Source organism: Balearica regulorum, chromosome 4 (genome assembly GCF_011004875.1).
Source record: "Balearica regulorum gibbericeps isolate bBalReg1 chromosome 4, bBalReg1.pri, whole genome shotgun sequence".
NCBI lineage: Eukaryota > Metazoa > Chordata > Aves > Gruiformes > Gruidae > Balearica > Balearica regulorum.
In genome coordinates this window covers 68,833,272-68,861,210 of record NC_046187.1, presented here as the reverse complement: position 1 = coordinate 68,861,210, position 27,939 = coordinate 68,833,272, and the positions used below count along the sequence as shown (strand labels likewise).

The 27,939-nt window shown below is 38.0% G+C and overlaps 2 protein-coding genes across 18 annotated transcripts in view; both read left to right on the top strand.

Moving 5' to 3' along the window:
- The window catches only part of JAKMIP1 (janus kinase and microtubule interacting protein 1), a 163,086-nt gene extending 143,887 nt beyond the window's left edge, over positions 1-19,199 (top strand). For 8 of the 14 annotated variants that reach the window (XR_012835404.1, XR_012835403.1, XR_012835405.1 and 5 more), the window contains 4 exons: positions 10,326-10,391; positions 13,245-13,289; positions 15,767-17,943; positions 19,068-19,199. Coding sequence is in view for 1 of the 14 variants with exons in the window: in XM_075752525.1 (XP_075608640.1) it covers positions 10,326-10,391; positions 13,245-13,289; positions 15,767-15,799 (144 nt within the window). In the remaining 13 variants the exon portion in view is untranslated. Of the gene's footprint in view, positions 1-10,325; positions 10,392-13,213; positions 13,290-13,448; positions 13,563-15,766; positions 18,623-19,067 lie in introns of those variants that run through there. The other 6 variants (XR_012835412.1, XR_012835409.1, XR_012835408.1 and 3 more) reach the window with 5 other exon arrangements.
- C4H4orf50 (chromosome 4 C4orf50 homolog) overlaps positions 18,753-27,939 on the top strand; it is a 48,685-nt gene continuing 39,498 nt past the window's right edge. For all 4 annotated transcript variants that reach the window (XM_075752522.1, XM_075752520.1, XM_075752521.1 and 1 more), the window contains exons 1-3: positions 18,753-19,219; positions 21,398-21,536; positions 23,564-24,259. In XM_075752522.1, the coding sequence (XP_075608637.1) occupies positions 18,951-19,219; positions 21,398-21,536; positions 23,564-24,259 (1,104 nt within the window). In that variant the 5' untranslated portion in view covers positions 18,753-18,950. The remainder of the gene's footprint in view (positions 19,220-21,397; positions 21,537-23,563; positions 24,260-27,939) is intronic.

Genomic DNA, 27,939 nt, shown 5'->3' with positions numbered 1-27,939 from the left:
CTCCTATGACCAGGATTGGATTATCCATCTGTAATAAAAGCAGAAATTGCCACTTTATTTGCACATTTTATTAGAAAAAGGCATAGGGCAATCATTTAGGACAAAACAGGTATAACTCAAAACTGACCTCTATCTGTAGAGATAGGAGAATCCATAGAGAAGGATTCACTGCAAATGTGGTGCCCCAGGCACTTTTTTTCATGGACACCAAGGAAAAGACAAAAACAATGATGTCTCTTTTTCATCCTGAAATGTCAAAATATATATATAGCTTGAAATTGAGAAACACCAAACTAATTTCCTTCACTAAGTTTCTTCCTTTTATTTTCTGACCTGAAGAGCCAAGTTCCTACTGCTTAAAGGTCAAACAAAGCTATGGTGGATACCATTCCTCCATGAGTTCTACCTGCTCTCTCATAGGTAGGACAACTTTTTCACACTGGGAGAGTAGTTTGTCTACAAATCCATAAGATTATATGTCACCATGTCTATAAGATCCTATTGGCTCAGCCATTTGGAATACATATTTGGTTTTTTGTTGCTTTTTTTCTGAAAACTTTCATTTAAATTTGTAATTTGTTAATACATTAATTGCCAGAGGTAGGAACCTGCGATTTGCCACTTGATATACTACTGATGTTCAGGTAAAGCTTGGCTAAATCCAGCAGTTGTTCTGCTCTCCTTTGCCATGTAATCTGTTATGGTTGATAGATCATCTATTTTTCACCCAAGGAGAATTATCAAGGTTTAATGTTTGACTCGGAAGGCTCTTGGGGGAGGAAGAGAAGGAGGGAGGATGCTATGCTCAGTGTACCTCCTTGATAGGCATGAGGAGGTGTTGTCTTAAATTGTCCTCTTTGGTCCATTGCATTGTGTAAGAGAGAAAAATTAAAGATGTTTTTAATGTTTTTATTTTAAATCTGAAGTGTTAAGGTTCTAGTAAAGTTCATACTCAGCTATTTGCATACAACTGTACATGAAGAGGAATCCATAGGGCAACCAGTGATATTTTTTTTTTCTAATTACTAATGCAAAATGTTCTGTGCTTTGCTGTTCAACACACAATAGATTACTGTAGATAATGCATATTTTATATTCATGAATTGCTCTTAAAGGCATCTGATATCATAGCTGTCTAACTGTAATCTATATTCATCAAGCACATCATGACTAGGTTAATCATAGTTGACCTGTGGTATTGATTTGTCACGCAGGAGTGAATGTTGAGTCTTTCAAGGCATCATTGCTGCTATAATGACAATATCACAATAAACTTCCGTAATTTCCCACAGATGACATGCATGGCAGATGAGAGTTAATTTTGATCATTTCTGCATGTTTATCTCATGCATGCTTTTCCTTATGTATGTTTTCTGTATATTTAGACTTCAAATCAAGCCATGACTGCCTTGCTAACTGCCTTAGTGATGCTGTTTTTCTGAATAAGTGATGATAGCAGAACTGGTATAGTACCTATAAAATATATCTGAAAGGTCTGCCCCCTTTGTCCTAAATGAGGTATGACTGAGGTTGTACTCAGGTTAAGAGCAACTATATGCCTTACAGTAGTATTAGCATCAAGAAAACTCTAATCTGAAGTTTGAATGCTGAAATCCTCTCATTTGAAATCCTGAATGCCCTGTGTTTCTTAGGAAAGGCCAGTGAGAGCTGAGGAAAGGCAAATCTAAAAAAGAAAGTGTGAAGATTGAATCTGCTTTCATGTGGATAATTCATACGTATATCATGATAATTACTTACATGAAAATATGCTATTTAAATATTGGAATGTAAAATAATCCAAATTTAATGCTTAATAAATATTTTACCAAGCTTTTTTAAATTTTCTTTTTCAGATAGGTCTAGACTGTCAAGTAGTGCATTTTAAGATGTTGAATGTGTTTTCTAAGCTTACATAGACTTAGCCATTCTATGTAGATATAAGGTGAATGTGGCTTTAATTATTGTTTTTCCCTAATGAAAGGCAATAGGACTGTTGATATTCTGTTAGATATCAATGTATGATGTAGTTTTACTATAGCATAAATTAAAAGACTCTGAGTGTTAAAAAAATAAATCAAGTTTACTACTAAATATTAAGCCATATCTTCATGTACATATAGTCATTCAGCTTATAACAAATAATTATTTTACCCTAAATGCATTTATAAAATTCACTGATTTACTACTAAGGCCAATGTGATTGAATACATATTAACTTTCATGCTGAGAAATGCATCAGTGCAGCTGCTAAAGGGTTCATTCTCCTCAGGCAAATAAAGAAACTACAAATGCATAACAAAGATTAACAAGAACAATTCTCCTACTTCAGTAACTATTAATTGGATTATCATGGTTGAGACTGCAGAACATAGAAAGGAATGACATTTTTACCTGCTATGTAAAGAAAGACCTTGGTGAGAATCAGAGCGGTATGGTATATTGAAAATGATCTATTATTATCATATTCAACTGGCTGAAATATATATAAAGTTTTCATTCATAAAGTAAAACAAGATGGCAACAAAAATAGCTCAAGGTAATGCTGTTACAGTGTGCTTGCTTCTTTTCTTACGATCATTATGCAAAATCACGTTCTAGGAATATGGGACTAAAGGGAACATTTGGATTCCTGAGTCCAGACCCCTTACAGTAGAAGATCCAATGCATGTGGCAATTACGTATGCAAATTGTATTTTAAACACAGTAGAGGTTTTTAAACAGCTGTTAAAATGCGTTAGATTTAAAAAAAAAAAAATCAAGAAAATAATATATTTATTTTCATTAAGGAATTTTATTCATCAGCTCAGTGATTTGAATAATAGCTAAAGGCAAGTTAGTTTATATTTATCTTTGTTTAAATTTATACACATAACATAGTTATACTGTTCACATTATTAAAGATCTTACATACCTGTGTCTTAATAGTGTTGAGAAGCTGCTTAAAATAATGATAATATGGAAAACCAGTGATTCTTCCCTTTGTCAGATTGATAAAATATTTCCCTTGCTAAATTTTGCTGTGGAATGAGGTACCTTCCTGATCATAAGCTGGCTTCAAAGATTCAAAACATGGTTCACGTCCGATACATTCCGTCCATGGTGCATATCCTGTAAATGTACATCAACCTGAACCTTTCCAACATTTCAGAGCCGAGGCTCTAAGCAGCTTAGCAAATCCTTCTTTGTCTGCTTTGTGCTAAAATTATCAAATTGTTTTCTTGGATTTGCTGATGAATGTAAATCCAATAAGAGTGTGTCACAGGAACTGTTAAGGTGATTTCTAAACCTCCTGATTGGCACATGCTTGTGTTTTCACAACTATAGTAGCATGGCGAGGAGCATATTTTGCAGTCAGATAAATTGATCTTCTTGATGTTGTCAAAGAGTATGTTTGTTCAGATGAGGTCTTTACTTACACACTTATCTAGGAAACGAGAACATCAGTTCTGCAGCTTGACACCTACTTGAAGGGTGATGCCATTATCATTGTCTGGGAGTTGAAATTTGTCACAGAAGTTCCTTTCCTGGTAGCATTTTCCCCATTTGCCAAAAATCCTCGAGGATTTGAAGCCATCCAAGATGCTGTTTGAGGATGGTGAATGACTGGCTAATGGCATGAATGAATTGGAGAGGACAAAAGGCTTGGATGAAGCAGTCCACTTTATCTAGCCCACATCACTATCCAATGAACAGAACACACTGAAATTCTCAGAATCTGTGTTTGCTACTGAAAAGGTAGATGGGAGATCAGGTAAAAAACCCCAGAATATGTGTAAGTGACCATTTAATTGTAGAGACGGTCCATTTCTTATCGGAATTTGAGGTAACATGAAAGAAAAACTAAAACAAATGAGGAAATACACACATGTTGGTTCGTTGGTGGGGGAAATAGGTGGTTTGGACCCAGCATCTTAGACTAGTAGGGCACTTCATTACTTCTCTGATCAATATTCTTTCTTTGTAATGCTAACGTTCCTCCTGTGCAAACTCTCAAAATTATGATAAATCATTACTGGGATGATTTATTACCTCCAGTGGTAAAATGATAGCTCTGAGACTGCAATCCAGGGTTCACTGAGCTCAGTGGAAGGATTTCCATTTATTTCAGCGCTCCTTTACAACAGGCACTATATTAATGGAAGTGGTTCTTAATGCAGATAGATTGGTATTGTAACGCAAGTTGGGCACGCGCACTTCATGTGTACTGTGTGGGAATGCAAGTAACTTCTTTTTAATAGAGCAATTTTTTCATTTTGGTTAAACCATTCAATGATGTTAAATAATGGAAGTGCAATATTATATTTTCTACTACTAGCTTCATGATTTGTACTTCTTTGTTCCATAATGCAAGCTGAGTTTTCTAAGCCTGTGTTATTGGAATTTCTCTATTAGTAAAAGTATAGTAATATTTCCAGGCACACATCCACCGTCATGCTCCTTGCGTTTCACCTAAACCTTTATTCCTTGGATGTTCCAGAGATGTTTATCTCCTTGAGGTTGCAGTATAGCCATAGGAGCCAGGCCATGCTAAAAATTACAGAAGTTTCCCCTTTGAAATCAGTACGTAGCTGGTTGTCCACTGGGAATGCATTATTATCATTCCATTGGACTTGGCCTCTGATTTGAATAGTCTGCAAGGAACGTGTTGCCTTTCATTCAGTTTCTAAAACGGTATCATCCCTATTTTTGCACCTTTGTACAAGGCATGAATTTGTATCTGGGGTTATCTAGCCTTTTACTGAGTTTGGATATATTTGGAAAGCAACCGTTTTCTCTAGGAAAATTATCTGTCAGGAAAAGCACGTGCAGAGACACCTGAACTGGTCCTGCATAGGCCAGCTCAGGCAGCATGCTACTTATACGACCATGCTCCATGTAAACTTGGAGCCTCACCTTCTGGAGGAAGGTCAGAGCTGCTGGGAGTAATGAAGTTATGTAGTCCTATTTTGGTGTCTCAGACCTCTGTCACCTCAGGAAGGAAGAGCTGACTGTCTTAATTTCCTTACCAATACTGGAAGATAGACAGTAAAGGCACTTGCCGTCAAGTTTACCAAAGTGATCTAATTGCTTAAGTGGATAACTGCACTTCAAGACGTGTATCCTGTTTCCCAGAAAGTCGACCTTCCCATTGTGAGGTGAAAGGAAGTGAGCGTTACGAGCGTTCAGGAGGAATCTTCCACCCATTAGGAATCTTCTGTTGAGAAAAACGTTTAATTTCCCACTTTTGGGCAATTTCACAGCCCCTTGTGTTTGGGAGCTCTGCAAGCATTGGGTTGAAGAGGAGGGGCAGTATATAATCACTGATTTATGATTTATACAATTGGAAATGACTGATGGAAAACTCCCCTTTTACGGCTGTGTTCAGAGAGGTGGTAAATAGTACCGTGTTAGGGGTGCTTTAGTCATATGCCTGTCTTCGTGCTATAGACTTCCAAAGGCAATGTATGCTTTAGTTGCCTTAACTTTCTGGATGTTCTCTCTCCTACCTAACTGTTAGCGTTTCTAGGCTGTCTGCTAGGGTTATAGCTGTGCCCACCTACCTTTGTACATGTAATGTATAAATAACTACTATTAAGAAAAAATTTATAATGGAACTTAAAAGTCTGTTCAGATTGCAGTTAAGTAATAAGTAAGGCACATGTTGTACATCTCTAGCATCGTTGTTCTGTACCTGTCTGGAAACACAAATGGATTTCACAGCTGAGCCCGATTCCTGATGGAGCTGAAGTTCCAGCCGTCGCTTGGCCGGCAGAGCCATCTGCTGTTACCTCAGCACAGCAGTAGGGCCCTTGCAGCCCCGGCTGCTCTCTGGCTGCTCACAAGTGCTTGCTCAGAAGTGGCAGCAAGCTTCATTGCTAGAGGAAGGATGATTTATCTATCAAGTAGGTGCCTGCCGTACTGAAATGGATCCTCGTGCATCCCTCTTTCCAAAACTCAGGGGAGCTCCATGTGGGTGCAGGCAGTAACAGGGACTATTCACAAATCTGCCTATCCATCATCCAGAAGTTTTGTGAGGTTTTATTTGCTGTTGTAATAAGATCAATGACAAATTAGTATTCATTATTTTGGCAGGTTGGTTTTGAATGCGGGTGAGGTGGGCAGTGTTAAGAATCCACGTCCCTAACGTTTGCGCTCTTCCCTTTCATAGTTGCATTCTCATTGCGCTGCTTTTGTCTGACTGTGGCTCTCTGTTTGCCCACAGTAATTCTTTTGTATGGCCCCATGATTTGACAACACACTGTTATTCTCCTGAATCCTCTCAGCCCCAAAAAGGTGCACTCATGTGAGTGAGGGGCAGCTGCTAACCATAGGAACACAGGAATTGCTAGAACCCAGCAGAACACCGCTTTGTCCCTAATCCTTGCTTGGACCGTGACCATCGCTAGGGGTTTAAAGGAAACATCAACACTGTGCTGGTTTTAGGGTTTGTATCCATATCTTCTATCTCTCCCTTTTTAAAAAAAAGATAATGAACAAAAGAACAACCTGTGGTTTTCTTCTTAACCAAGACTTACCAATGTTTTGAGAGCAAGATATAGTAGATTTTGTTGCTTCCTCACATAGTTTTTTGTGCAGTTGAAAATGCATTGGATTTACCCTGCAAGGTTCCTGCGAGCCTTGCCAAGGACAGAGCTGAATGCGTCTTTCGTAGCACGACTGTTATAACTCTATATGACATTGTCGGAAAAGCTCAACTTACTGATCATCAATTTATGCCCTGAAGTATGGAAGTGGGTAGAATTTCTTGATAACAATAAAATAGTTCTGCGTGATTTGTTGTCATAGTTATGCTTTTGCAAACACAAACAAATCAGAATTCACTGAAAGCATCTAATCAAGTGTTGAAAACCTGAGAGTGAGTCCACAGCTTCTTAATTGCTAATTCTTGCAAATAAAAGGAACAGTAGATGAAGACGTAAATGCTTATACTGAATCTCAAGCAGTCTTGTCTTTGGTCTTAACTAGTATGTGTAATTTTAGTGTAATTTCCTTTTCAGTAGTTTAATATAACCTTTGACTGAGGAACATCTCTTGCTACTTCTAGAGGATACTTTTTTTGTTAAAGCTAGGATTATTGGATGTAGCTTACATGTATTTTTTAAAGTCATATTTTAGAAATTGTTATCTTTGTATGATCAAGATAATACTGTAAATGCAGATGGGTCCAGTGGGGGAAAAGAATTATTTTTATGTGTTAAATACTGTCTGCAGATGTAAATCTGGTTTTTTCCTGCCAATGTATTTCATATATATATGTATATATTTTTAAGGCCATCTCTGCAGTTAAATGGCAATAAATGAGTTAAATCAGATTTTTCAGGATATATAAATAGCTGAGCTAGGCTGGTTACCTTCCAGTTCTGACCCTGTGCAATCAGAGGATATTGATGGGAATAGCTACGCCCACTTCATCCTCCTGGATAATCCTCCCTGCAATACTCCAGGGGAAAGCAAGTAAACAAGTAGACGTAACCAGCCCCAAGCTTTGACACCTGATGGAAAATTCCAGCCCATGATTGTGTTTTAGAACAAATTCTGACCTGTCTAGGTTTGAACTCTTAATTTCTGTAGTAAAGAAGTTGTTTACGAGATCTTACTCATTTGCAGCTAAGTCTTCTGTCATTGTGATTTCCGCTCACATAAGGGGAATACTAGCTATGTAAACACTAGTCACCTGTCTTTGGCATTTTATTAGGTGGCAAGTCCAGAACAGGTCTACATAAACACATGTACACATGTAAATATCTGCCCTACAGACTATATCCACCCTATATATATGTATATATATGCCTTACTGACATACATCTAGTTGTTTCAAGGATTTTTTGTAGATTTTCACTGCTAGGAAGTTGAATGCTATGCATATTCCCTTTCAATTGCAATTGTTGTCTTTGTATTTAAACTGATTTTTAGGAAAGTGTATATTTCTGCACCTCAAAACTATTCCCTATGTGTCATCTCACAAAGTTCACCAATTATGATGGGTTATGGGTGGGAACTGGAAAACAGTAGCCTCAGCCCTTTTTTTTAGAGGTTTTCTGAATAGCTGGAGAGAACAGCTGAATAGCTGTAATCTTTTGAAAAGATTAAAAATTCATAAGGGAATAATAACATCTCAATTTTTACTTAATTAACAGAATTCCCAAATCTGAAAAAAAGCCATCTTATCCTAATTAACATGTTCTTTTATGAAAGAACACTTGCTGTAAACCCTGAGGTGAGAAAGCCACCAGATGTGGGGGGGCTTTTTTGTTTTTCTTTTTTCCGGGAGTGAGTTCTCAGCAGATATTGGAAAAAAAAAAATCTCACATGATAAGTCTTGAAGGTGAAAATGGTATTTAAAAATATTACTTCTCTCCTCTTATCTCACCGTGGTCAAATTTTATCACAGAGCATAGCAGGACCCCCAGAGGACTGAAGTCTGTCACTCAGATCTGGGATGTGGTTGTAAGGAGGAATCAGCATAACTGAAACGAGTGGGAGAGAAACAGGAGTGTAACCTGATGGGCCAGAGATCTCAGAGGTGATGATTACATCTGCCTGCTGCTCATCCCGTGTGGTATGCCTGGTACAGACAGGCTATGCAGACGATCGCTTGAGAGACAGGCATGCCTTGAGCAGGGGGTAGATGAAGTATAAACCAGTTCAAATGTAATAGAAGTCAAGTGAAATTAATACAGCAGTGCTTGGGGCGTTTGTTACTGTCAGCAAAGCTGCGTGCACTTGTGTCACATGAGGATCATCTGGTTTGTGCTTTTATATTATCTGGGGAAATCTCTGAGCGATGTGAGCAATGCAGCATGATACAGTGGAGGTTCTGATTGACTTATTCTGACTGCATAATATTCAAACCAGTCATTTAAGCAAAATCTTTTCTTTTAAAACAGCAGCAACAATAACAAAACTATTGCTTGTGACCTGTCTACAATATTTGTGTGGGAAGTAGTATGCCCTAGGCAAGGTGAACTGCAGGGGTTGCTGTACCTCATCTTTGGGTTAGCTTCAGGTCAGATTTGCAATTTTCCAGCCAAATTCTGTGGTTCTCAAAACCAATGCGGTCACTGGATCAGCTGCTGCCTTGCTGGAGCTACCCTGGGCTACCATGGGTGTGGAGCATTTCCCACTATTTGGGCGCTTTGAATTGAATGCAGGTGATCAACTGTCGATGTCAGCTCATCGCACAGGTTTATAAGTAATGATTGGATGTTGTTTTGAATGAGACGCTATTGTTCAAATCAATTTGGGAGTAATAAAATAATTTGGGAGTGGTGCAGCAGCTGCTACATTAATCTTATTGGCCTAGGCATAGAAATTAGAGGAGATGATAACTTCTCTTTCAAAGTTCAGAAACTGTTAATAACCTTAGCTATTGTAGGCCAGACAGAGAGTTAATCCTGAGAAAATCTGATAGTATAAAGTTGCTCCTTGATTCCCAGTGACTGTTAGTAGGAGATTCCAGGTTTCTGCCTATAAAAAAAAAAAAAAAAAAATTACGAACATACTTTATCTGTAACAAGTACCATATACTAAAAGCGTAATAAAATGTGTCATCTTAATGTAGAAGCCCAGAAAAATTAAAAATAATTTAAAAAAAAGCAGCAGCATAACTTACAGAAAAGATACAAGGGGACAGACATAAGACAGGATACAAGGGGACAGAAATAAGATAGGATATATGGACCCAACAACAGTCATATTTTTGGAGAGCCCTTGTGGAACTGAATAAGGAAAATCCCTAAAAATACAGAGAGCTGCGCTGAAGGAGAGGTTCCCTCTGCCTCTGGTGGGAGATGGCTCTGGTAATAGGGTGGAGCTGAATCTCTGGACGGTGTCTTGGTGATGAACTGGAAATCTCTGCGCTCTGTTTTTCTGGTATAGTGTGACTATGCCAAAAGCATAGTTATTTTTTTATCAGAAAGGAAAATAGAGTGTTAAAATGAAATACAGTAGTATAATCTGCTGACTGTCTAGGTAAGTAGAAAAACTTCTGCCAGTTGCAGAGAAAGTAGTGTTATACCTCTAAGAATTTTGGTGCTATTTGGAATTTACTGTGTGCATATGTTAATATTATGGTTAATGAATGATGATGTTTAGGCTTCCAGGTACTAAACATGATGTTCTCAATATGCAGCTTGTTTAAAATGCCATGTTTTCATGGAAACGTGGAGCAATCCTGCCATGGATGTGCCTAATATAACTGTAAAGGAAGTGTTACATTAATAATGGGCATTTGTTCTCTTAATTTGAATCCATTTCTTATTTTTTTTATTTGTATACTTTTCTAATTAGATATAATAATGTCTATTTTGCTTTTTCTGTTCCAGCGAATTCGAGAACTAGAAGATAAAATAGAACTTCAAAAAAGGCAACTCAAAGAAATTGAGGAAAAGGTAAATAAATGCCTCGGCAATGCCAATGGATTTTTTTTCCATAATAAGTTATTTTTCTCTGTTACATTGACATTAATAGTACTTAACCTAATATCACAAAATCTATTTTTAAAACAAGATAAAATTTGAGTTCAAGTCATTGCTGCATGAAATGACGCTCTGTCCCTAACTGCTCAAAATTATTTACTATCTGGGTTTTCTATCAAGTACAGAAAGGAATAAAGGGGTCTGGAAAGACACTGGACTAGAAGGGGGAGGATTTGCTGTGGTTTTGATCAAGAAACAACATAAAGATTTGTCTCTGACAGAACTGGTTAGCTCAGCCCTGTTCTTTGGATAACATTGCTTTGCAAAACTTGCAAGTACTGAAAATTAAAGCAAAGTTAATGAGGTGAATGTGACAAACACTGCAAACAAATAAAATATTTCTTGCATTAAGATAGAAACAAGTTCCAAAGGAATATCCTGGATCCAAATTTTCTCCTCTTTTGAAGAAGCTCTGATTGAGGCTTAGGCACTGTGGTCCCAAGCAAGAAATGGCACAAGGTTCCTGGACTGTGGGCTCAAGTGTTTCCCAGGTCTGTGGAGTTTAGGCTGCTCTGCAGGGCATGGGCTGACAATGGGGCTTTCTGTAAGCCCTAGCAAAGTGCTTTAGTTATGTTGCTTTGGCTAAACCAGTGCCTAGATCCCAAGATGAGTCACATCATCTCAGGTTCCTTTTCTCTGCTACATATGACTACCTAATCCTACCTAAACTCGGTGCTGGGCTGAATGGAATAGTTAGTGGAGTTTTCAGTCATTGGGTGGTGGGTTTTTTCCTCTCTCTTTTTTTCCTATTATTTTTCCGTTTTTGTCCTCTCTTTTTCCCCCTCTCTTTTTTCCTTTTTTTTTTCTTTTTTCCTTTTCCATTTTTTTTTTTTTTTTCTTTTTTTCTTCTGGGATCAGAATGGGGTAAAAGAGCAAAAGGAAGGCTTTTGGAGGACTCTGGGAGTTGGAAGAGGTCAGTGGAGTTGCTGAACTGAGAGGCTTTGGGGAACAGTGCGCTGGATGCGGGAAGGTTTCTTCCTCAGCCTTCACTAATCTCACTGTCCCTTCATCTGGTCTCAGGATATGGTAGCCCTCTGTGTGTCACCCTCTGGGGGTATTGCACTTCTAGCAGCTACTCCAATTCCCTCAGCAGATTCCTTGACCCCTTTTGCTCCCACAGTAGTTATGTCCCCTCTGCAGTACCTCATCCTGCACCTTTTGAACTGTGATATCCAGCTGGGTTTGTGGAAGAGCCAAGAAAAGAGCTGTGAGGAGCTGGGCTGTCTGCTGCTGGTGCTCATTGTCACTTTACATCACTCCTACTACTCCCTGGCTGGGGCTAGTCTGTGCGCATCCATCAGGGAAGCAGTGATCCCTGTTTCCACTAGCAGAGAAACACAGGCAGTATCCACCCCTTAAAGGGTTCTTTTGCTGCCTTTACCCTCTTCTGCCCTGGACCGTTTCTATACCTGAAGCTGTTCCTGCCTAACAGCCAGTGATGTCTAAGATGCTACAGTTAAGTCCTCAAGGTAGAGAAACCTTAAGGGATGGGTGATATCTCTACATGTTAATTATTGCAAATATTAGTATTTATCCACCTATTCTAAAACATCAAAATCTCTAGATGTTGCTATTGCCAAAACGTAAGCCTTTAATGCATTGCCATTGCAATTTACAGAGTAGGTATTGGATTAGGCAGACTGCTAATTTTGAAAATGGAAGTTAGCATTATCTGTGCTGGTTCATCAGTGCAATGGATGGGGAAATGTATTGGAAAAGAAACAGCTTAATCACAAGCTTAGCAGAAAGCTGGTAATGAGTTAAAATGATTAACATTCTCTTTGCCTTAACGTTACGTTAGCAGGAGACCTCAAAAAAGCTTCATCATTTTCTGTTATCCTTCAACTCCTGGGTGGGTCAAGGGCTTCCTTCCATCTGTATTACATTTTAATTTTTTTTTCCTTGGGATTAAATCCCATTCTGAATTTGCCCAAAGGAAGATTGTGTTGCCAGAGAATCAATGAATTATCTACTTCTTTGTTCTTCTGAAGGTTTCATATGTCAGTGGGTGCACTGACACCTACATGCCGCTGATACTGAGCACAATGAGTTCTTGTGGAGAGAAGCCTTATGCTTCAGAAGGAAGGGCAGTGTTTATAGCTGAGCTTCATTGCTGGTTGTAGCTAAGGGCAATGCACTGCTTATAGTTACTGTCCCACGAGCATGGCTTTTTATGTTCCTTTAGGAATGGATTCAGTTTTTAACTTTTATGTAAAATTCTGTCAAATCACAACATAAGGATGATGGTATTTTTGCCCTATAGATTCTTCTGCAAGCTGTCTTGCTTCTAAAGGCTATACAAAAGAATAATGTAAAATCTCAGTTTTATTCTACGAGTTGATGCATAAGGAACAAGTGCTGTTTAAACATGTCATGGTTTTCTCCTCACTGATGCATTTAGTTTGTGCCATTGGCTTGGCAAGTCTTGGTTCAGGAAAGTTTTCTTCAGGAAAGTGTGTAAGTACTTGCTCATACTGAGTCACAAAGCCAAGCCTAATATTGCTGAAGTGACATAATCAACAAATGTTACCATTTGTAAAGCTGCCCTCAAACACTGAATTTTGTACCATTACCCCTTTTTAGAGTAAGATTGGTATACTCTGTCTCTTTGTCAGATAAACTCAATTAATACTGATGTACGACTAACTGCTGTAATGTCATTGGATTTCATATTACATATCTTACATCTTTTTTCTTTTCTTTTTTCCTCATTTTCTTTTGATCTTATGTTATAGTTTTTGTTCCTTTTTTTGTTTTTTTCACTAGCATTCATTCTGTGGCCTTGATGACACAACTGAGCCAAGACGTGTGGTTGGTATTCTTTATAATTTTTGTACTCAATTTTTAACTCTTAGATTTTGCCATGTTTTGAGAATTGTCTTCATAAGACCCTGAAGCCATGGGGAGGGTGTACTGGTTTTGTTCGCACAGAAGAGAGTCACCTATAAAATCTGACTTGGAGGCCTTCAGTTACTTTCCTAGACTTCTGCACAAGGTCTTTGGGTTTTCAAGGAGGAATAATGTTGCATTCTGGGATACTGACTGCCCTAACTGCAGTGGGTGCTTTTCAATACTGCAGAGCAGGTACATTTTGTTTAAAAGTTCACGTATTGCTGTAGGATCCTACCTTCTGTCATGCTGGATGGAGAGGTAGCAAACACTGGTTTTCAGTTTTATTTTCTAAAAAGCCCTGTAAGTATCACCACCCATGCAAAAAAAGGGTTCATTTTACTTCCTCAAGATCCTTGAAACCATGAAATAACCTAGGAAATAACAACCTTATTTCCCTTTTATGAGGCAATGTAAAGGTTGTAATGTGACTGACCCTCCACGTGCCCCTGCAACATGGAAGGGGCAAGGATGGGAAACCTTCATGTCTTCCCTTGAGATGCTGCTGTCATTTCCACTATCCTTTCCACGGTGTCGTGGTCCTTTCAGCTCAATGCAAAAGACAGAGTGAATTTCTTCAGCTGTAGCAGGAGCTACAGCGGCAGTGCTCACATTTCACACAGAACAAGAAGGAGATACAATTAGAAAATCAGTCCTAGCCCTCTTCCCTGGAGCAATACAAGTTGCACACTTGCCTTTCAGTAAGGATGGTAACTCAACAAGCTAACTGTTAGAGGACTAAGCTATGGCTTAAAACTATTGGATATTTACACAGTCTTTTTTTGGTGCTGTTGTTTTGTTCTGTTGTTTGTTTGTATTTTTAAAACTGAAAAACACAATGCTTTACAAATCTTTACAATTTTTCCATGTCTTTTCTTCTTGGAATCTGTTGTGTATTATGTTCATGGAATCTTCTTAGAGTAGGAGATGCAGTTAATCAACTCCTTTGAAACTGCTACGAAGTATCGTATGATGAAGAAGCACCATGAAAGCAGTCACCCAAAAAAGCTACTATATTCACCCAGCATAAAGCTTGAAACAGTATTTTCTTCTGCCCAGATCACAAGTACTTTTGCAAAATCAGACCTGTATTATCATGGGCTCTTTTGGGGGTTTACTCAGCTCCCGGTAAACTCAGCTATCATCTTTCTGTTGATGCTCTTGGGAACTGGCTCTTGTCTTCCATTACTGGCAGTGCTGGATATGTTTTATATTTTGCAATGAAATGATGGTTGATGCAGATGGGTGGAATGTAATCCAGGGTATTATTGATTTGTTACAAGTGCAGTAGCTTTCTTTTCATTGCTAGATGGATGTTGAAAATTAGTTGAAATTAAGCAATATTTTTATAGCATTTTAGGTATTCCTTTTGAAATTTCCTTTATTTTGTCAAAAATCAAGCTTGTAGAGATGTCATTGAAGAAAGGGGAAGTCTTGTGGTATGCTATTAACCTCACCACAGTTTGAGTTGAATTTTCTGTTCTGTAGAGATCAGAAAGGACAGATGCTATTTTGCTTAGTGTAAATTTGAAAGAGTAACGTTAAAGGAAGTCACCAAACAATTGCCCTGGGAGTTTCATCCAGCTTTTTTACTCCAGTCCTTGTTTGAAATCCTAACATCTGGATGAACATATTTATTTTTAAATACTCTGAAAAGGATGCTGGCCAAGTTTAGAGACACTTTATAAACATTCTATAAACTTAGTGAGGGCACCAGCCTTTTTAAAATTACATTTAAAATATTTTGACATACTGTTAGTTCAAAGTATTTTTGCAAGTTCAAGGTTTAGGCCTGGTCTACAGGCTTCCATGCTGATATAGCTGATAGTATTATGGGTGCCATTTGGAAAAAAACCCCAGAACAAAACCAACTAAACAAATGTCACCACATGTAATTAGTCTCCAGAAAATACATTGTGCTGATATAACCTACTATTCTTCCTGTTAACTACTGAAGTAGTTTAATTCATAGTTGCAACAAGCCATTTGAGGGGATAACTCAGGGATAACGGCTGTGTAGCCAGATAGCTACTCAGCTCCCACCTTTCTAGGAGTGCACATCATACTGTGGTGCTAGTGTGGAGGGCAATTTCCTTTAACTCATCATGCCAGGTGGATCTGCTTCTGATTAATGTAACACAGCAAAGCTTATTTTAACAGACTTAACTATAGTTGGACTCCTGAACCTTGTTCATTAGTTCAAGGCAACCCAGCTGGTTTTCTGATAGCAATTCTGGTTCTTGTTATTTAGAACCTTACATCAAACTTTTAGAGACCGTGGTGTCTGTGGTTTAGGGCTGGATGCCAACATTTATTTCTAAATTAATGTTGTCTATCAAAAGCTCAGCAGTCTGTTTATTTTTTCTTGTTTTGGGGTTTTGTTTTTGTTTTGTATACAGGCTATTAAAAGAACCTATGGAGTGAACAGCTGAGTCCACGTGCAAAAATACAGAACATATTTATTGAGCAGCTTTAAATTGGTGCATTTTTTTTCATAAAACAGTTTGCATAATACTTGAAGCTGCAAAATGTTTGAAATTAAATTAGAGATTTTTTTTAAAGGTATAGCTTCAAGCTGGAATGATTTGATAATCAAATAAGGACCAGCACATCATAAACACTGAAAAAATCTAAACAGAATTTACACTCTCACATCAATCAAACACTGGAAAAAATACAAGTGCAATTACTGGCTGCTATGTGAACTGTTATCTACCACATGGTTTTCTTACAGTACTGACATCTATGTCTCCATACTGCATGCTTTCGAGAAACGTGGTTTGCATTTCACCCAGGAAACAGAATCTCCTTTTTAATATCTATCTAAAAAAGCTAAGTGTTTGACAATAAGTTCTCTATAGTAAATAGCTGACAGGAAAAAAAACAAAAAACAAACAACAAACTGTTCAAAGTTGGAAACAAATAGAGATTTAGAACCCCACAGTGGTAAAATTAATATGAAATTCATAAGCTGGAAATCCACAGATGGAGAAGAGATGAGTTTTGGAGAAAGACAAGATAGTAGATTGAACTAAGAAAACTTTGAAGTGGGTAAGAACTGCATGGAAGAAATGATTTTTTTTTAATATTTCTTGAAAATTAAGGCAATAACCTGTAAAGATAGCGTTGGGAGAATGAAAGATCCTGAGGTGGCCTGAGAGGTCAGGAAAAGGGAATGCATGATGCACTGTGCTCAGTTATCTCTTCAAGAAGAAAGAGGGACTTGAAGAAATGGATGTGAAGATGAATGTGATAAGCAGAGAGATAGATGGAAATAAACACTTGGAAATCACTGTATCCTCCCAGGTGAAATAAAAGAATGTTGACATTAGCTACCAGGAAGAAAAATGGCACAACCTCAACCAGTAGAGGTAGATAAACACACAAGGACATTGACCACCTGAACTGTAAGAAAATTTTTGGGTGAAGCACAGATTGAAAAAATGGAAGTTGAAAAGAGTTATTGAAGATGGAAAAATGGTTAGAAAACTCAAAAAGGTTAGGGTTTTCTTTCAAAGAGGGAAAAGCAAATAGTTTCGGAGGTGGAAAGACATTATGAAGAAATATATAATTTTAACTATTTTTGGAATATTGAAGCAAGATGAAAATATTAAAAGCACAATATTAAAAGATAACTTTCTCCTCCCTCACATTTTCTTGAAAATCATCTTTCTGTTAAAAGGGCTAGATAGAAAGCTACAGAGAGACAAGTCTGCTCCCATGGGCACACTGAACTCCATCATGAACATAGAGTGGAATAAGATGGTCACGATAATACATCAGACAAAGTGGAAATTATGATTGAAAAAAATAACATAAGGCAAAGAACAATCAAGGCAGCACAAAGAAAGCTGAGGAAAAGTTTTGTCATAATAACTGAATAGCTCACTGTTGAAGGTGCAGGAATCAGCCTCAAAAGAGGCCACTTTTCTCAGACAATTTTTAGGCTCTGAAGTAAGACCGGAGATGGACTCTTCACAAAGAATCGCCAGACAAGATCATTTACCTGCTGAAGGAGCTGAGGCACTCCACAAGATTAATTCAGTCAGATGCAGCAAACTGTGGCTTGTGTGAGGGTCTGAATAACCCTGTTTCCTGGTACAAAGCACAATTTAAATTGGAACAAGGATCATGCAGAAGTTTGCAAACTTGATTCCCAAAAGAATGTATTGCTCACAATGTGTTGTTCAAAAGGAACAGACATTTAGAGAATGTGTTTTTTCAAATAGAGATTTTTCATGTTTTAGTTAAAGCTTTTAGCAGTGTGATGACAGAATGTGGAAAAATTGGGTCTTCCCTGCAAAAGAAAGAGTTTTGGTATTATTCTGAAGAGAAAGACCATAACTGGAGATAATCACAGCTTGAGATAACCAAACCAGGTGCTGATGAAGGAACAGAAATTGGAAAGTGTGATTCACTTGGCAAAGAAACACTCTTTTTTCTCATAAACATAGTTTTGCTCATCACTGCTTTGGAAATGAAACTATAAGCACAAATATGGGATGGTCAGAGCATGTGGCTGCAACGGTAAGCGCACTGCAGAGACAGGAGATGGTCTTGTTACAAAGCAGAAAAGGTATGAGCAGTTTTGTGTTCTTTTTTTTTCTTTTTCTCTAAATGTGTTTTGTTACATTGTAATTCACATGGGACAGTTTTCTCAAAGAGACTGGCTGATTTGGGTGACATTTTCCGTGACATTCTTGATGGTTTTATTCTGTACTGAGCTAGCAGGATGTGTAGTTTTGGAAAACTGAGTATATCGTTCCAGCCCTACTATCCATTGCATATTGCTATTTATTATAGAGCTGGGAACAGGTACAGTGTGTTAACTGACTAGATTCAGTCCATGCAAGATGCTGGGCCTGATTTTCACTTTTTGTGACACAGCTTTTAAATTATCTGTTCCAGCTGTATAAGTGAAGAAGGAGGCAATAAGTTTTTCATTTCTGATGTTGGTCATAACAGCTTTCCTGGTTTTATGCTGAAGTACTCAGTAGTTTTCAGGATGAAGCATCAGAAGTGCCAAACTTAGCTTGTCTTCCCAAGCCCAAGTTTAAAACTTCCTTTTAGACATGGTTTCTTAACCTGTCAGAGATGAAGTAGACTTTTAAGTAAAATATTGAATGCAGAATTCCAAAATATCAGTTAAATATACTGAATGTTTCTCTGAAATAGTCATAGATTGCCTTTCGAATAGGACATATCCTCTTTTTTAATCTTCTGTCTTGAAACAATAAAAATATCATACATTTATCCAAAATAAGTACGATATTTTTTTTTGTGAAAACCAGTAAATTTTACAAACTCCTCTATTTAGTAAAAAGTTATCCTCTTTTCTAAACTTGGATGCCTAATTCCTTAATGAATTAATCTAATTGAATCTCTTATGAGGATCTCATGTTGTGAACTGCAACTCCTTTCATACATGCTGAATTACTTTGGGGCTAATGAAATGTGACTCTCTCATAAATAATCAATGCGCTCAGAATCGAGAAGGACTGTTCATTTGATCATCAGAGGCTTAGACTCTTATTGCATGCTTGGACTGCAGTGCATTGAGAACCTAACTGGGGTTTTTTCGTCATGGATCTTTCATCTGGGAGAGAACAAGAATTTTCTTACTGTATTAAAATGCCCAGTAATGAAGGATTTGATATTCTGAATTTCAATGTTAAAACTGATACTTCCTGGATTTTCCAGGAATTAGAAGATGCAAGCATACCTGATGAACAAGCAAACAGTGCTGGAGAAGAGAATTTGGACCTCAGAATAAAAGAGCTGGAAAAGTCAGAGCGAAAACTTAAAGGTGTTCTAGAGGACTATATGGAGTCAGATTCTGTCCTAAGAAATAGGTAAATAAAGGAGTTTCTTGCATTCAAAATTAATGTAATGTGACAAATGTACTCTTTTCTTTGCCCCATATACTGGCTGTCAAGTGATACATGAAGAACTTTATGTGTTTTTAGGGTTTCTGATAAGATGCATGTATAAATGTTTTGTGTAGCTGTCAGAATAGAAATGCAATACTCATTTTTTATTATTATTTAAATCAGATTTACAGCATGATCAAAAAATCTTGTTGCAAATAATAGACAGCTTTCTCAGGATGTTTCATTCTTAAATATTCATAAGGTGTAAATTCTGCTTGTAAAACATATCCCTGTCTCTTTAAGCTAAGAGTTAATATGGAATTTTGTGTTGCAAAAAATGTTCCTTGTTTCAGAAAGCTTCATCTACTTTAGTATGTTAATGCTAATCATTCCAGTAGCTAAAGGTGCTATTAAGCATTAATTATGTAGTTGACTAGAGTAATAAGATCAAGGTTTTGATACTCAGCAACTGCTCCATTCTAAACAAAGCCAAATATTTAAAATTATAGAAAATATAAATAGCATTCAAAATAATTATTGGTATAATTTCTTAATTGTTTTGATTCATCAAGGGATTTGGCCAGAAATGTTTTAATAATGGGCTTTTCATCAAGATAATAATGAATCTTTTTTGAAATTGAAGCTTTTGTACAAATGGCCCTATTTTAACAAAGATTTTGTGGACAAGACAGGAAGAACTTTATTTAAAACCAAAATAAAGAAAGTATGAGAGAACAGTTCAACGAGAGCAAATTGACCAGCTGAGACTTGCCTGGGGTGTAGGAAGCCCATTTTCAGGGATCTTGGGTAGCCAGTAGAAAGAAAAGAAATCCTCTCCCTGAAGTTCTTTTGGCTGAAGAACAGACAGATGAGACAAGGAATGATGTGGAAGGCAGAATTATTGGGGAACAAAAAAAAAAAGAGAAGCAAAGGGCATAGTTTTGGACTGATGTGTCCCAGTTTCCTTTGATATTGGTGGCAGTGCCTGCCATGGAGGACCTTGTCAGGTTCACTTTGATGCACGAATAGGTACTATATAATGATGTGTTTTCTATCTTAATCCTATTGCTTCAGAAGTACATTTTTGTGTGAGATTTTTGAATGAATTTTTATTGTCATGCTGTGGTGGAGGTAGCAGGAAATTCTGGCAGGTAGGCAGCAGGACAAAGCTAGAAGATAGAAATGAGTGGCGGAGCCGAGTGGAAGACTGTTGAAAGTTGTATGAAGAAATTGAAGGATGAAGATACGGTACAGCACAGTCCTGGGTGGCACAAGGGTAATGTATGCATCTCTGAGATTAGAATAGAGTAGGCTCTAGTACCTGCCACAGGCAATGAAAGACTGGAAAAAAATTTTCCTTAACAAGAAAATGAAGTTTTGGAATTCACAGCTGTTTAAAGCACTGAGAAAAAATTGATGTGTAGGCTGAAAAGGGAAGGAAAACATTAAGGAAAACATGAAGCTTGCTCTTGTAATATTATTTTAGGTATTACTCCTGTGTAGAGGAATCCCATCGCATCGCACCACATCATCTTTACCCTACCATTTATATAGCAACGGTCAAAGCAAACCTGTTTTGTCAAAATCCAGCTTTGTGGACAAAGTCAATACAGCTATGCATTATACCTCACCCACTGTGAGGTATGTTACAAGTACAAGGTTTTCCCTTCTGTCAGTAAAACACAGAGTTACTCATAGGTTACCTGTAATCTTAATTTTGATTGGGAACATTTACCTTCATCATAAAATTTGAATTTGCTAACCGTGAACCTAGCAAAATCCTGTGATCAGATACATGTAGAGACCAAAGTGTTGTGGTTGTCTTTATGGTAAGTTGTTACTTTATGTAGCGTGCCAAGCTTCGGCGAACATTGATCTTTTAAATGTGTTTGCTTATGATTTTCATATTAAGCCAGCAGAGAGAGAATGAACATAGACATTGTCTTTAACAGTTTTGAGAATTTCCAGCGTAACGTGCAAACACCAGTAGACTTGTTAAGAATTAAGTGATTATTATTAGTGATCAACAATTTGTTACTATTATTGGGAGAAAAATGGAAAAATAAAGATAAATTGATGCATTGCTGATGACTGCTTATCCATTTGGAACTATACTGTGTGGTATTTACTTAGCAAAGATCTTAATTCTCACTATCACAGGATGAAAGAGCTGGAGCTGTCACACAAAACACTTCTTGTGACGATTGATCAACTAAATGTGAAGTTGCACCAGGCTGAAAATGCAAATGTGCGTGTTAAAGGGAAACTGCAAGACATTCGGGAGGACCTGACCAACTTGGTGAGGAGGATATTGTTTCAAATGGCCTAGTTTAGCTTCTCTTTGTGGTAATAAATTATAAGTCAATCTCCTCTCCAGTGACCTCTCCTGTTTTTAAGCAATAAATCATCTCAGCCTTTCTCTTTTTCTACATCCAGAGGATGTAGAAAAACTTTTTCATCTTCTTGTCTCACTTTCTATTCCTCTTATGTTTTTGATAGCACTGCCATCATTCCTCTTGTTTGGGCCCTTAATCACTGGGATGTATGCTAGTGCTCCCTTCTTTCTCCCCAGACCCCACTCAGCGCACTCCTTCTCCATAGGTCAGACCTTTTATTTTTCTAGCCCCATAATAAAGTATTTTTTTGGTTCCCTACCATATGTGATACAAGAGCACAAAACAGCTGACACAGCTTGCTTTCTGTACAAAATGCATCTGCTCAGCCCATCATCTGGCTCTTGAATCAGTCACACATTTTCAAGCTGGGCCCCACCTGCTGTTGCATCCACTTTGAGCTTCCTGTTTAGCTTTGTGTCCTCTTCCAGCTTTCCCAGAATGATTTGGGTCATGCCTTCTTTCCTGGGATGCACGATAATGTGGGCCATGACTCTGCAGAGCCCTGCTGGTGCAAGCCCTCCTCTGCAGAGTGCCCTTCCCTGGGGCAAGCTGACCTGCTCCCTCACTGCCAAGAACGTCCCGTTGCCGATTTCATGCCCTTGAAACTCCCTCTCCACCGTGTCTGGTCTGAAATTGTCAGTTCTGCAGTGGAAAGTCTTCAGTTCTCCCAAGTGCTAGTACTTCTGCACGTAAATGTTATGTATCAGAAAGGTCAGCTGTTGGCTGATAGCATGTGCAACGGGCATTTTTGCCTAGATTGCACAGCTCATTGGATGGATAAATGAAAATAGAGAAGGAATGAAAATTATTCAGGGATGGTCTACAGTGAAACAATGTCTTTTGATTCTGTTTATCAAAAGATACGCTTTCATTGTCTCAGCTTCTGAAGTCAAATTTGAATAATCTGACAGGACACTACTACCATGCAGTACAACTCATGAGTATGAACAATAGTCTTTGCGGTTTTAATTAAAAGTGAAATGTATCTTTTAAGACTTAGGAAGTTTAGACATATGTATATTGCCAACAGTTAAGCAAACTATTATCCCACACCGACTGACTTTCCATAACATTTCAGCCTAGTGTTCCTCCTGTCCTGTCCTTGCTGGTGAACCGCTCAGACAGAAAAATACTGGAAATCAAAAACACTGACCTAAAGAAGAGCCTGAAGGAATACAGTAATGTCTCTGTGCCTTCAGTCTTGCTTCAAAGTTGCCACAATGGCACTATGATACTGGTGGCTCTGTCTGCTCAAGGCAAGGGCAGCATGTGAATCATAAAAGCCTCCTCTGTCTTCCACTGACATCTTTCACCTCTGTATGTCTCTGTTCAAACGCACTTTGGTGCAAATGAAAATTCTAAAGTCCTTCTCAAACACGTTCAAAAGGCATCTGCTCCTTTCTCCTTTCCAGAGGGTTCATCAGAGATGACAGGTATGGTGGAGGGCAAAGGGCAAAAGCTTTGTCTCTGGAAACCATGTGTTCTGTTTTCTATAATAGAACCACAGCTTCTCTGCCTGTAGCATCTTGGAGTCACGCTACTGTCAGTGTTAAGGATATGTTACTGTATAGTTCAGACCTGGTTGTATTAATTCAATTTCAAAGGTTTCTTTTGATTTAATATGTGCTGTAGAACATGCAAAAGAAAGAGTTTAAAAATTTCCTATATTTTATGTAGTAGTAGACGTGGGTGAGTTTGTGTTTTGTTTGTGTGTTTCCTACTGGGATGTTTCAGTGATGGCTGAAAAGACAAATCATTAGGTCAGTTTTGCTCTAAATGCAGGATTTTACTGGCTTTAACAAATTTCTACTTACATAATTCCTGAGTTTTCAGAAAAAAAGGGCAGAATTGTTGCAAAATTAAGAAGAATGCTAAGGGAAGAAGAGATTTAGAATTAAGATGTTAACCGTACAACTCACTGAAATTGTAGGTTGAAAACCAAGAAAAGTCAAAGAAGAAGCAAAAGGAAAAATTACATTGGCTTCAGGAGCAGCTGAAGACAAAAGAAGATGAAATAAAAAGCCAGTCAGTGTATTTTGAGCACTACAAACAAAGGCAGACACAACAGACAGCAGTGCTGAGAGAAAGGGAACATTACCTTCAGCGTGAGATATCTAGGCTGGAAAAGCAAGTCCTAGATCTCAGTGCCCATGTTGCTCTTTTGACATCCAAGTTGGAAGAGGGAATGGTGCAGTATCTCCAACAGAAGCTGGAATCAGCATTCAGTGGGACTCAGGGCTATAGATGCTCTGATGTGAAAGTAATGGAATTGAAAACTTGCATAGAAAATGTGGAGCATGACATGAAAAGCCACCTTGAGACATTTCAGCAATATCTGAAGTTCTTAAGGGAGAAAGAGGAGGACAACAGAAGACAACAGATGGACCTGCAGACTGAACTCCGGTATTCCCAGGACATGGAAGACTTGCTCAGAAGAAAATTGGAAGAATCTAGCCATCATATTTATAATCTGAAATTATCTGAAATCAAACTACAGGAGAAAGTGGTAGAGCTTTTGGATGAAAATAGGGCTTTAAAAGATCAAGATAGGGTGAAGTCAAAAAAGAAGAAAGAAAAATATTCCCAATTTACAAGATTGGAGAACAGAGAAAACAGTGTTAACCTGGTAAGTAAAAATAAGGCTTCTTGTAATTAGCTTTTTTCTTTATATTTCTGTATATTTATATATCCTAGATTACGCTTGTCATTAGACATGCAATCGAGACGTAAGTGTGAGACTTTTTCCTTCCTGTATTTTTTGCCTTTATTTCTGTTGCTGCGTTACTACTTCACAGTGTCCAACTCACACTCACTGGAATCGGTAGTTGGAGCTTCATTGCATCAGTGCTTTTATTAGGTGCACATTGAAGGCACCTCACAAATCTTGTTTCCTTAAGTTTTTAAGTGATGTGTCCAAGGTAAAAGGTCTCAGCTGGTACTAGAAGCAGAGCCCAGAAGAACTTCCGAGACCTCTGTCTTGTGAACACCATTCAGTGGAGGAGTACACATATGGTTGGGTGAGTTTTCACATGTTATTCATGCCCAAATGCTGAAGAAAAAAGCATAGCTGACAATAAATCATGTCTATGAGATTTTCTGGATAATGGTGAACAAGGGAAGATGGATACAGTATTCATGACTGATTGTGAGTTGAGATATTCGATGGTTTGCAGCTCTGTACTATTGTGATATGCCCTGAATACACTGAATAGGACTTGTTTGCTTCAAGCGCTTCTCTCCAGGATTGCATGGGAAAGCTCTGCATGCGCTGTAATATGGCATTCAGCTTCTGCCAGTTAATTTTGCTGACAAAGAACATTTCTTTTCACAGAGAGATCTCAAACAAAGTTTTATTCTTTATGCACTGAGGTGGAGGGTATTTTTATTCTGATGATTTGTTAAATAAAGTGAAATCAGCTAAGGCTCACACTCAACTACCCTGTTCAGATTGTGACCCGATATCCTAAGAACTCTCCTGATTTCAACTGCAGTTAACCGAGAGGTAATGGGCATGAACAAAACCCCTTTAGTATAGGAGGACAATCAGACTGAGTACTTCCAGAACCGGAAGAAGTTAGAGAGGATCTTTTGCCTGTAAAAGCTGGAAGAAATAAAGACAAAGTGTTTAACCTGGCAGTTGAATGCACCTTTGCAGACGTGGTCATTTTGTACCATTAGTGGCTCTGCAGTCCCAAAGCAGCGAGCTCCCGGAGGTTGTCTTTGTGTGTGAGGGAGAGAAGGTGCTAAGATCATTCTGCAGTAACCAGCAGCACGTGGGTGACCTTTATGGAGAGCTCAGAAGCTATGGCTCACCACGTGCGTCTGGGGTGGCAGGAGGACTGACTGCTGCTGCTCGTTTTTATACTTAGCCTGAACCACTGCTACAGTTACGTTAACTAGTGAGTACACTTTTTCTTGGGAATGAGGACTAAGGTTTGAAAATATTTTAAGATATTTCTAGGGAGACTTGCACTAAGTTGTAAACAGATACAACAACCAAGTGCACTTTGAGGGAACTGCATAGCTAAGATGAGGAGTGAGGGCTTTCAGAGCCAGGGAAGAAGTAGTGGAGAATTACTAGTTGTTTGAGAAAAGGAGAAAGTAAATGTTGAGTTATCTGAAGGTGTGAAAACAAGATATATCAGCTGACTAATTGCCTGAGAGTAATCCAAAAAGACTTCAAGAAACAGGACCAAATCACTCTCATTCTGTGCTGTACCCTAATAAAAGGTTATTTTTTCCTCTACACAAGGTTTTCTAACCATTTCTTTTCTAAGTATTAATTTACAGCTGTGCTGTCATAGGAGGCTACCAAGTCTCTATTACCCAGTCTTTGGTATAAATGAACAGGCTATAATTTGTGTTAAGCCAGTTTACTTTGGTCTCTTGCACCATAAATTGTGTTCCTTAAATGCTGTATGTAGCATCAGCAGCATCAAATCTTGTACCTTCTGTGTTTCTGGTTGTCTTTTCCTCCTCTTTTGGGACTGCTACTAATTCACTTGGATTTTTCTAGTAGAAAAGGCTTGAGATAGCAGGGAAAGTTTCAATATCTATGATAAAAGGAGGAGGGAGACATCTGGTGTTGTACAGTAAAACTGAAGAGGGGTTTTTCCTCCTTATCTTGTGTTTTACTAGCACCTATTAAAATAGAATTTCCTAATCTCATTACCTTGATCTTGTATTCAAGCCAAAATAGTTACAAGAAAAATCCTATTTGAGCTCATCATACTCCATCAGCAGCTATAAAAATGAGAAATTGTGTGCAATATAAGAAAGATTTTCATGCTGTTACTTTTCTGGAAAGCTGCTTCTATATATTTTTTCAGTGAAAGAGTGAATGGGATTATTTGCCTATTTCACAGCCAAGAAAAAAGTGATTTGTGAAGACAGGCTTATCAGACTCCTGTGAAATACACATGGTATGAGATTCCTCGGTAAATACCATGTCATTCAAATGCCAAGCCCATCAGTTATTCTTGAAAACTAACCTTAGTTGTTATTGCATCTTCATGCAATAATATCTGGTCCAATTAGGTTTTTTGTTCTGGTACTGTAGAGGTGAACTGCCTCTCACGGAGGGGTGTAGTCACATAAATCTCATCAGAAGTATGAATTTCCACATTTGGTATCGGGATCCTGTCTGCATTATTCCAACTGCAGCCTATACCTGAATGAAAAATGCACGAAAAAGCAGCTGGTTCCATGTGGCTGTGTCTTGATTTGTCAGATGGTTTCTAGATGTGAACGTTAAGGGTCTGTTGAAGGTGTTGGTGGAAGAAAAGTATGAAACACAAAGCAATGCACCTTTCTACAGCTTTCACATGACAGCTGAGGTCTTGATTTCACAATATGATGTTCCTGGCATCCAAGCATTTTATCTTTTACATCATTTTGTGTAAGTTTCTTTTGACAGAACTCACATATCAATACAGAAAAGATATCTGGGAAGAAAGAAAAGCAAACTTGCAGGAAAGGAAAATGAGTGTTTCAAGGAATTAACATCAGCTTCAATATTACTGAGAAAATGAAGGAAGAAATCTTGGAAGTGTGGTTTCCCCTTAAGTCATGCCACCTAGCAAAGATCTCATAGTAGAGAACTATAATGTGGCAGCTGACTTGGGTTGAAATCAAAATTATTCTCACTGGTTATCCTGTGGAAAATCAGGTGGCTTTTTCTGACTGAAGACTTTGACGTCATTGCCTTGCCCATCTGTATGTAATTTTAAAACTGCAGCTCAGCCCAAAGTGACCAAGTTTGTTTTCTGCTGGCATTTGATGCAGAGCAGTGCAGGAAGAAAAAAGTGACTGTGTTTTCTGTGCTGTAGCTGTTTTGGCTACCACCTCAATTGTGTGTTTTACTGAGAAATCAAACCCGAGTCTGTTCACTAAAAATGAGCGTGGTGCATAGGAAATGTGAACTGCTGTGTATCAGGCAATAAGGGTGTCTGCTTCGCACCAGAAATTGTCACGCTTTCCAAATTCAGTCAGGGAGTCAAGATAAATGTCAAGAACAGAATATGAAATTTACAATTAAATTATCAATAGAAAAGAAAACTTAATTCAGAATGTTTATCCTACTGAGTTCTTCCTACCTAGGAACAGTTGTCTTTGTAATTGGGTACTAAACTATTAGTCTCATTCCCTACTTGACTGGACTTTCTTTTCTCTTTGTTCATAAGCACATCATTTAGTCTCTCTTCTGATAGTGTTCCACACGTGATCTAATATGTTACATGCTTATTACTCAGATTTTCTTCCTTAACTCTTTGTAAAGAAGGAAACATTAGGGGGAAGTGTAAAACC